Source organism: Corylus avellana, chromosome 1 (genome assembly GCF_965113065.1).
Source record: "Corylus avellana chromosome 1, dhCorAvel1.hap1.2, whole genome shotgun sequence".
NCBI lineage: Eukaryota > Viridiplantae > Streptophyta > Magnoliopsida > Fagales > Betulaceae > Corylus > Corylus avellana.
Window position 1 is genome coordinate 44,965,915 of NC_142490.1, and position 10,684 is coordinate 44,976,598.

Below are 10,684 nucleotides of genomic sequence, written 5' to 3' on the forward strand. Positions count from 1 at the left end.
TTTTAATTAATATTCTAACACAATTACTACTACCGAAACAGGCAGAAAAATGTTCCATTTGATTATAAAGGACAATATTATTATCAAAGAAATAGTTGTAGCTGCATACAAACAAGAACAACGAATTTAATATACTACATGGTACAGAATACAGAATCATGTCCCAAAGTAGTTTAACATTCCAAAATATACACTCTTACTTCTACAAAGCACTAGCGCGGGTAGAGCTCAGTAATTGAAGCCTCATTTACTGAGGCTTGGACAGAGTTGCCATTAGGTCTTTCATTTGACTCTAAAACCTGTGTGCTTTGCTCCCATTGAGATGTTGTTTCTAAGTCAATGTTACTGTGCATAAAAAATGCAGGTTCCGAGGGTATTACAAGAGTGATGGAGTAGCTATTAAGCATGAGAACCACTGAAGCCATGGTTGGTCTATTAGCTATATTTTCTTGAACACATAGTAACGCAATGTGGATGCATCTCATAATTTCAGTTGTCGAGCTTGGCCTTATTATTGTTGGATCCACAATATTTGAAGCAGTCCCCTCTCTCCAGTTTTTCCATGCCTGCAATAAATGATTTAGATAGGCAAACACAATATCAGATAAAAAGTTCTATTATAATTATGATAATTTCCATGTGTGAATTTACTGGTGCCACAGTTATAGGACAAGGTAAATGTTCCCAAGTATGATTGTACTTACATAGCTTAGAAGATTCTCGACATTCTCTCCATTTCGGAAGCAATTGTTCTTCTGTCCACTCAATATTTCCAATACTAAAACACCGAAACTAAATACATCAGACTTTACAGAGAATTGTCCATGCATAACATACTCTGGAGCCATATATCCGCTGCATGTCAACATCAATAATATGTATTAATTGGGATATGGTAATAGAGCTTTCCATACTTATCTTCAAAATTGATAGTTTCCCTAGATTTTAAGAATGAGTTAAATCTTAGTTAGAACTTTGATGTTGTTTCTTTGGTACAAAGTAAACATCAACTCTCCCCAAATACAATGGAATACTTACTAGGTTCCAACAATTCTACTTGTATTTCCTTGAGTTTGATCCAATAAAAACAATCTTGCCATGCCAAAATCAGAAATTTTCGGGTTCATTTCTGCATCTAAAAGAATGTTGCTAGCCTTAAGATCACGATGAATAATACGAAGTCGAGAATCTTCGTGAAGGTAAAGAATCCCTCTAGCAATGCCTCCTATAATCTTGTAGCGCCTTTGCCAATCCAAATGTAAACGCTTAATTGGATCTGCAAATCCAAGCAAGTATATGATTCAATGAAGTAAGATATGTGGAGGTGTACCCAACCAAACTGTCTACCTAAAAGAGATGTGCAAACTTACCGAAAAGGAAGTGATCAAGGCTTGCATTTAGCACAAACTCATATGTTAATAGTCTTTCATTTCCTTCCAAGCAAAAGCCAAGGAGCCTAACTAGATTACGGTGTTGAAGTTTAGCCACTAATAAGACCTCATTTTTAAATTCCAAATCTCCTTGTCCAGAATTCTTTGATAGTCTTTTTACAGCTATAACTTGTCCATCCGAAAGCCTACCCTGTTAACATACAATTAATAATGAAGTGCATGTAACCACAAAGGATTTGAAAATTAACATGTTTTCACATATATATGGATGGTACCCTTCTCCATAAGATTATATCAAATTACCTTATAAACAGCCCCAAATCCACCTTGGCCAAGCTTATTTTCTTCAGAAAAGTTATCTGTTGCAACTCTAATAGTGCCAAAGTCAAATTGCACGGATTCCACGCTTCTAATTTCATCATCAGCTTCACAAAAGAAAGTCAACGATCAAATGAATAAATTAGATTCATAATTATTAATGAGTAACACAATTTAAAATGTATGCACAAAAAATCAACGGCGTTTTCAATACTAATGATCGAAATAATATATATATATATATATATATATATATATATATATATATATATATATATATATATATATATTCCATTTTGTTATTGGAAGTCACTTATCGTCAGAACGTTTCTAATTCAAACCTTAGTTTAATTTCCCAAATAATTATCGTCTTATATATATATAAAAGTAATTCCCAAATTATATCACGTTTAAAGCTAATAAATGCTGGAAAATTTGTAATTGTAATAGCCAATAACTTCTTCTGCGATAGTCACAAGGCGTAGCTGTTTGACTAATAAATAAAAAAACCGAACTTTTACTTACTTTCAATTTTCACTCTTGGCTTCCTCCTTACTCTGAAGTATATGCAGATAGAGATGACTAGTACAACAAAAGCAACGATTGGCACAATTATGATGATGACAGTCCTGGATGTGTTGCTCTCGCTCCCTACAAAAACCATAGATCTCTTCTCATTAGAAGATTTTGAGGGTTGACTTTGTAATTAGCATTACTTCTGGATCTGGAGAAATAATCTTAGTAGCATAAATAACTTTAAGCAACATCTTATGACCCCATAATTTGTTTTGTTATGTTAAAAGCACAAAGGCATTATATGGGTACGTACCTTTTGTTGTACTGGTGTTGGTTAATGGTGGAGGAGGAGATACTGGTGGTGCTACTGGAGATGACGCAGTCGCTGTCGAGGTATAGAATGGGTAGACCTGAAACCTGATATTACAGCTGGGTCTAACGACTCTCCCACCTTGCTTTCCATCACAACATTGTGGAATACCTTCAATCGCCCCACGTAAGCAATCGTTGCAATCTTGCTCAGACAAATCAGGTGTGCACTGCACAAGTCCGTATAATGTTTTAAATTCTGCTGTAGTTGCATTCTTTGCAGCAAACTTGCGACGAGAACCGCCTGCTGCAGCTTCAGTCCTTAGGCTGTCCATCAAGGTCCTAAGATCATCGTTGAATTGATTCACGTAATTGGCTGATACGTTGTTCAGGTTCTGCCTTTGGAAACTTGGACTAGTTTCCTCGACGCCAAAAATAGAGCGGTTTGAGTATCGTAACATACAGTAGTCGTACCATCCAATTGCCTCCTTCTGATTTGGACAGCGCTGCTTGAGAAGAGACGTAGCGTTATTGAGGCAACCACGGCAAACATCTGGGTTAGCATCTCCTCTACAAAGTCCTATTGCATGTACTTGATCAGAGCTTTGGCCATAAGAAGAGTTGTAGAAGCCATAGTCTATTTCGGTGTTGGATGAGAGGGAGGGGAGAAGGTGATTGAGGTTTTCCTCATAAGTACTATTAGCGGTGTAGTTTCCCTTGTTGTTTAAACAGAAATGATAAAGGAAGGATGGTTGCGCGACTGCTTGAGCAGTGAAAATGAAAATGGCAGAGAGGAAGAGAAGTAATCTAGAGGAAACCATTGCGCAGTGCGTAAAATTAATATAAGAGGCTTTTTATTGAGAAGGGTGAGGTGGTGAGGTAGTATTGGTGCATTTTTGAAGCCTCTAAAGTCATTGATCTTGAAAAATCTAATGTTGAATTCAAATATTCTACCTTTTCTAATTACCTAGTGCCTGCTCTATTTTAGCTTCAAAAAGTATTAGTAGGTTTTAAAATTGTGAGTCTGCCATGAAAGTTTTTTTCTATTCAAAAAGTTGATGAGTGCAATATTAGCTGGTCCGGGAATCAGGGTCAAGCACGTAAACCTAAAAAATTATTTGTCTGTGGAAGATAACATAAGAAATGACCCACTTTACGTACTTAAATATTTCTACATTGACTGAGGACCGGGGTTTCTCATGCATGCTTTGAATACAAATAAATCTGATTAGTTATGCACGCGGTTTGATCGAGACACAAGTGGTAGAGGACAAGCCACGAAGTCCATGGACACGTTACTGTCTTCTTGCGCAAACGCGCATTCTCAATTGTTTGTGTAAATGCACGTCTACAATTTAATTAGTATGTGTTTTCCTCTTAATGACATGCAGATTAGTGCTAATTAGATGCCCCACTGTACGTGAAACTTCCTTCCAACACAAAGGAAGCGTAAAAAGTAGTATCCACACGTATTATTAATTAGAAGATCGAGTCAAAATATTCGGTTTCCAAATTTGTTAGACGGATGGACCCAATTCCCCATCATTTATCATATTAATGGAAGCGCAATGAGCAGACCCGCATTTTCTCTTCTGAGCTTTACAAATTACAATAACTAGCCCTTCGCAGTTGATTCAACCTTCCACCAGGCTCTTTCATCATATATATCATTGCCACCATGATCTGCCTCTATGACGCTAGCTGCGCTTTTGTAAGAGTCCGAGACGTCCGACTAGCTTGTGCCATGGCCTTAAATTACACGAGCCAAGGAATAATGAAACCTCTTTTTATTTTTTTATTTTTATGGAGGATATTTTTGTCATTGGAGAACATTGACAAGTTTTAATAATTTAAGGAAATTAACCACACATTCTTTGTCTCCTTTATATCCACCAACTAAACCTCTTCCCTGCAACTTCTCCCTGAAAATCAGAGAATTTTCCTTTACCAATAAAGACAGAGAAAGAAAACGTTCGGATGCACGAGCATGAGGGGCAAGGTTGGAGGGCACTGAGGAGGTAGACCTGGAGCAGTTGAGGGGAGGGGTGCAATGAAATAGGGGCTAGACTTTGTTTGGATACGAATCATACTATATTACACAGTGGCATGCATCTTCAGCTTGTAAATGCCTTGTGTGATGGCACAAGATGTTAGAAATGGGTCTTGGGCCTAACTCAACCCAAAAGATAGTTCAAGAGTTGAGGTTTCCCTTCACCTTATAAATGACTCATCTCCTTAATACCCAGGCAATGTGGGACTTCCAACATGCCCCTCAAGTGTGGCGGGAGGACATTCAAGCCAACACGTGCGACAATGGGTGACGGTGGGCCACAGCCAATTGGGTTAGGCTCTGATACCATATTAGAAATGGGTCTTGGGCCTAACTCAACCCAAAAGCTAGCTCATGAGTTGAGGTTTCCACTCACCTTACAAATGGCTCATCTCCTTAATACCCAGATAATGTGGGACTTCCAACACAAGATACAAATCCCCTTACGTTTAATTGAATAATTGTTTAAATTGATGTTGCTTAAATTCATCGAATTCATTTGGGAAACATGGATTTTATATTGGAAGAGAAATCTACGCGTAAAACGCATGCTTGCACGTAATTAATTGCAGAAAATAATTGGTTCCGAGCAAGTATTCTTTCTGCTATCTCCCTTGTTATAATATTAACCAGTAGAAATTATATATGCAATCAAAACTCTTTTCTTTTTGTTTTTTGGGGACCGGTGCATAGGGGTGCAAAGGCGGGCGGTTTTTAACCGCCCGCTAACCGCTAACCGCTATAACCGCCAACCGCCTAACCGCCTAACCGTCTAACCGTATTAACCGCTAACCGCCTAACCGCCATAACCGCCTAGCGGTTAGCGGTTAGCGGTTATTGGGTCTACTAACCGTAACCGCTAACCGCTAACCGCCTTTTTATATAATATATTTTTATAATTATAATTATAAAAATATTTATACATATAACATAATCACTTGATCATTAAATCACAATTTTTTTAAAAAATAATTAAATCACAATTTGAGTATTAATATATTATCACTATAATTTTTATGATTATATCATATAATCACTTGATCATTAAATCACAATTTTTTTAAAAAAATAATTAAATCACAATTTGAGTATTAATATATTATCACTATAATTTATATGATTATATCACATGAGATTGATTATTAAATCATTTGATTATATAATAACAAATTATACATATATAATATGACATAACTCATAAGTATACCAATTCATACTAATACAACAATTAAATATCTAGAGACTTATTTCCAATGTATGTTATAAACCTATAAGTCTATATAAGTCTACATATGTATATGAATAATATAAATGTATAATATCAATAGTTAATCATATGATTCAATGACAATTCAAATACTTATTTCAAGACTTCAAGTGAATCATATTATTAATGTACAATGATGATATGATTCGTATAATATCAAATTAAATAATTGACATTGGATTAAACAATGATCAATGTATTACTTATAAACATAATTTAAGTATTAATGTATTATCATTATAATTTTAGTAATTTATATATTATCACTATAATTGATATGATTATATCACATGATGACTTGATCATTAAATCATATGATTATATAATAATAAATAATACATATATAATATGGCATAACTCATAAGTCATAAGTCTACAAGTTAATCATATGATTCATGTACAATGATAATCACAATTGATTCAATTGAATTAAACAATATGTTACTTATAACTACAAGTCTACAATTTAATTAAAGCATTATTAGATACTTTAGGAATTTAGGATTTAGGAGTTTGAACATTACCATTTACCATTAGATATTAAGTTCAATTCAAAGAAAAAAGATTATAAGTAAATATGATAAGAATTTAAGAATTGTAGGAATTGTATTGGATTGTATTGAATTGTATTGGTTTGAGCTTAGACTGTAAGAATTGTAGGTGTTTTTTCAAGTTCGATTAAATCATAATCTGACTTAGCCTCACTAGGACATTAATATGATAAGAAGGTTAATGCGTCTAAATACCCTACCCTCGCAGAAATAGCTCGTGATGTATTTGCCATTCCTATTTTCACTGTTGCTTCTGAATCCGCATTTAGCACCGGTGGACGTGTATTGGATTGCTTTAGGAGTTCATTGTCTCCACTTACCGCTGAAGCCTTGATTTGCACACACGACTGGATAAAGAACCGCCTAAGCAATGCCGAGTTGGAGGCGTTTTTGGCAGAATTTGATGAGCTAGGTAAATGTTTATAAATTAGTTATTTGCAACTTCATTTAGTTTTCATTATTTATTAATTTATTCTAATTATTTATTCATAGATGTGACTCCACCTTCAAGTTTAAGTGCTGCTTCATCTTTTGCCTAGAGGTTTGTTAGTAACGAAGGTTATTATTTTTTAAATTGTCATAGTATTTTAATTACAATACAATTATATTAAGCACGTTTTGATATGTGTACATGCTTGTGCCTTAATATTATTATGTTTAATATTATAACTTTTCTTCTTTTGATGTCCACAGGATTTGCTAGAGGACCAAATGAGAAGATTGATGAAGTTTTAATGTTTTATTTGACTATTTGTATCATTTAATGTTTTATTTGAACTTATTTTATATGCTTTGTGTTGAACTTTTTTTATATTTTTTTTTATATGTTGTGACAGTTATCTGAATTCTGAACTTTTTTTTGTATGTTGTGTTAAACTTTTTTTTTTCCTAAAAAAAAAAGTTAACGAGTGTTGATTTAATATTTAAGGAAATTTTTTTTAAGTACAAGTAAATGTAAATTTTGGGTCAAATATTTTTGATTTTTCAATATGGGCTCTTTTTATAGCAATTGGGCCCAAGAAGATATTAAAAATACAAGAAAAAAAATTGAGGGTAAAAAAAAGCCCAAAAAGCCCAAAAAAAAGCCCAATTTTAAAAAAGCGGTTAGCGGGCGGTTATCTATTTCACTAACCGCTAACCGGCCACTAACCGCTAACCGCTAACCGCTAGGCGGTTAGCGGTTGCGGTTAGTGAAATTTACTAACCGCTAGGGCGGTTACGGTTAGCGGTTATTGCCACTAACCGCTAACCGTAACCGCCTTTGCACCCCTACCGGTGCATGTGTGCGTCGTAAATCGCAAATTGCAAGCGTTATTTTATTGGGGTTCTTTTTTTCAGAGAAGAGAAAAATATTTTCCTCACATCCTTTTCAAGTACGTAGCCGACTAAAACGTCGGCGCATTATTACCGGGGCAAATCTTGGGGATTATTCACTAATTAAAAGAATTAGCAGCAAGATTGGACTATATATATATGAAGTCAGCTATCTTCACATATATATGGTATAAATACAACATATCCTAATTAAACTGTCAAGGATCGATGCTGCCCATACAGGCCAGCTTCCCTCTTAATTAGCCATTTCGATTGGTTAATCAAAGTCCCACAAACGGAATCCCAAGTGACTATTTCTAGACTTTGGAAGATATTTCAAATTCTTAAAATTAATTTAATATTAATCAACTATAGAGAGTCTTCTTCCTTAATCTCTATGCTTTCCTTTTTGACTACAAGAGTTTTATATACTTTTTTTTGGCCACTTTTATTTCCTTCCTCGTTCAATAATGACGGGTCGACGATCGACTTTGACCCTTTGTGTTTACACTCATGTTTCACGTTTCACGTTTCAAGATGTATAAGGAAGCCATAGAAGAAGAAAGAGAGTAGTCTTGATGAAGACCCCATTCTCAGTGCCCTTGTGTTTTCTGTGACATTGGAAGATTTTATTCTATGCTGCTAAGGAGTAAAATAATGATAAAGTTGCAGCAAAATAATGATAAAGTTGCAGGGGCTGCAACTTGCCACTATGTTCCAAGAAGCCCATGTTTATCATCTGAAACGAATCCAATAAGTTGAAAATATTCAACTTTGGCTTAATATTTCTTTATGTAAAGGAAGGCAAGTGGACCAGTTGGTTCGGTAGGCCACGATTGGCTGCATACATTGAATTGCCAATCCAATTACTTGTTGATTTGATTATTGCCTTCTTAATCATTTTGCCTATATGAGTGACTTCTGATCAGATCGATAACTACTGATTACTTGTACATTTTTAGTATGTCTCTTAGTTTAAAAGAAAAGTTTTAGGGGAAACTTCACTTATACCCCCTATACTTTCACCCTTTTTGCAGACACCCCCCATTGTTCAAAAGCTCTCACTTTGGTCTATCAAACTTTCATTTCCTTTCACTTTGCTCCTTCCGTTAGAATTTTCCGTGAAACCCTAACGGAAGGGTGTGAAATTCCAATCTTACCCTTATCTTTTATTAAAAAATAATTTTCTTTTTTTTAAATCCTAACCCGTGGGTTTACCGGTGGATCTAACCCACCCGTATTGTGACCCACGGGTCATATTATTATATATATATATATATATTTTAAAAAAGAAAAAAAAAATAGTGGCATTATATATATATATATATATATATATATACACATATATATATTTAAAAAAAAAAAAAGAAAAAAGAAAAAAAACTAGTGGCATTATATATATATATTTTAAAAATGAAAAAAAGAATAGTGGCATTATTATTATTCTTATTATTCTTATTATATATATATATATATATATATATATATATATATTTATATATATATAAAAGAAAAAAAATAGTGACATTATTATTATTGTGTATATATATATATATATATATATATATATTAAAAAAGAAAAAAAAAATAGTGACATTATTATATATATATATATATATATATATATATTTTTTTTTTTTTTTTTAAAAAAATAGTGACCCACCGGTGGTCACAAGACCCACCGGGGGTCTCTTGAAAAGTGACCCACCGGGGGTCACTTGTGACCCGTCGGTGGGTCACTTTGTGACCCCCGGTGGGTCACTTTTTTATATATTTTATATATTATTTTTTAATATAATAATTATAATTATAATTTTTTATTTATAAATAAGGGTAAATTTGAAATTTTTAAAAAATTTAGGAGTATAAAGGTCTTTTACTAAATTAAACGTTTGATTTAACTGCAAAAGTTAACGGTAGGAGGTATTTGAAAGGAAATGAAAGTTTGATACACCAAAGTGAGAGTTTTTGAACAATGGGGGGGTGTCTGCAAAAAGGGTGAAAGTATAGGGGGTATAAGTGAAGTTTCCCCAAAGTTTTAAGTTCAATTTAGCAAGTAAGACGGTAATCGAGTAGAGAACTATTAAATGTTCAAATTTAGTTCATTTAATTTTGTTTCGAACACATGCCCCAAAAATATAACCACGACTTCAGTAGCCGAAAGGCCGGATAATTGCCAATCATGAGGCTTACATGGTATTTCCTTATTCTTTTGCTTTGCTTGCATGCCTACATGAGAAATTTCTTTAGATCTGAAAATACAAATCAGCAAAGTATGCATGTTGTTGGGGAATGTATTAATTAATGAACCAATTCGATGAAAGGTATTTTCTGGTTTGATCTAACTGGGCATGTAGGTCAGATCTCATTTGTTGTAAAGGAAGGAGAATGGGGAGTATTGGATTATTTCTTTATTTTCTTGTGTTAATGTTGTTCATGCTTTATCTAAATAATTGATGGCCTTCCTTCAGGATGCTGTTTTTTCTTTTCAGAAGAATTTTGGCTTGATTTTCCTGCTTTGTTTTGCTTTCACAGTTTCACTTATCAAAAGAAATGCTGTTTATTTTCAATGCAGGAACGCAATGCAAAGAAGGCTGAGAGTGAGAAGAAATACTATGCAGAGAAGAAGTATGTCTCAGGAGACTAGCTCCAACACAGTATTTTCCGAAGATAATATATATGTTAAAACTTGATTCATTATTTTTCGAAGAATTCACTTGCTGTTCAATTAATGTATCAATTCATTATATAAATTAAATTTGGTGACTTTGATTTTTTGTAAATTGATAATAATTATTGTTAAGATTTTATCAATTGAGTTAATTAAATATTTTAAAAAATTTATTGGAGTAGAATGGACATTTTATATGCTAGTCATTTAAGTTAATGAAAAATTAAATCCTAAGGCAGCGTGATTTAAAGGGGTTAAAAAAAATCAAATTCCCCACATTACAAATTTTTAAAGTTT

The 10,684-nt window shown here is 33.6% G+C and overlaps 2 protein-coding genes and 1 long non-coding RNA gene across 11 annotated transcripts in view; 2 read left to right on the forward strand and 1 right to left on the reverse strand.

The window, feature by feature from the left end:
• The window catches only part of LOC132171936 (cysteine-rich receptor-like protein kinase 10), a 99,495-nt gene that overhangs the window by 57,106 nt on the left and 31,705 nt on the right, over positions 1 to 10,684 (forward strand). The gene's annotated exons all lie outside the window — the stretch shown is intronic.
• Positions 213 to 3,355, reverse strand: LOC132171827 (cysteine-rich receptor-like protein kinase 10). 9 transcript variants are annotated; one of them, XM_088512235.1, is made up of 7 exons: positions 2,565 to 3,355; positions 2,235 to 2,344; positions 1,695 to 1,816; positions 1,371 to 1,581; positions 1,039 to 1,276; positions 705 to 855; positions 213 to 566 (listed from the first exon to the last, which is right to left on the reverse strand). In XM_088512235.1, the coding sequence occupies exons 1-7, from the start codon at positions 3,353 to 3,355 to the stop codon at positions 213 to 215; spliced, it is 1,977 nt and encodes a 658-aa protein (XP_088368361.1). The 9 variants fall into 9 exon arrangements, with proteins under 9 accessions (XP_088368361.1, XP_088368360.1, XP_088368354.1 ...); XM_088512234.1 differs by having other exon boundaries at positions 2,235 to 2,360; positions 2,551 to 3,355; XM_088512228.1 differs by having other exon boundaries at positions 2,235 to 2,360; positions 2,539 to 3,355.
• On the forward strand, positions 6,892 to 7,247 carry LOC148589927 (uncharacterized). Its single transcript, XR_015909786.1, has 2 exons — positions 6,892 to 6,943; positions 7,096 to 7,247. It is a non-coding gene; the product is annotated as an uncharacterized LOC148589927 (long non-coding RNA).

What these genes read in the sequence shown, in the direction of transcription:
- LOC132171827 (XM_088512227.1), bottom strand. Translation starts at nt 3,355, where the DNA reads ATGGTTTCCTCTAGATTACTTCTCTTCCTCTCTGCCATTTTCATTTTC. An exon ending in CCTTGATCACTTCCTTTTCG is followed by an intron (nt 1,277 to 1,370) that starts GTAAGTTTGCAC and finishes TTGGATTTGCAG; the next exon opens with ATCCAATTAAGCGTTTACAT. An exon ending in TCGAGAATCTTCTAAGCTAT is followed by an intron (nt 567 to 704) that starts GTAAGTACAATC and finishes CATTTATTGCAG; the next exon opens with GCATGGAAAAACTGGAGAGA.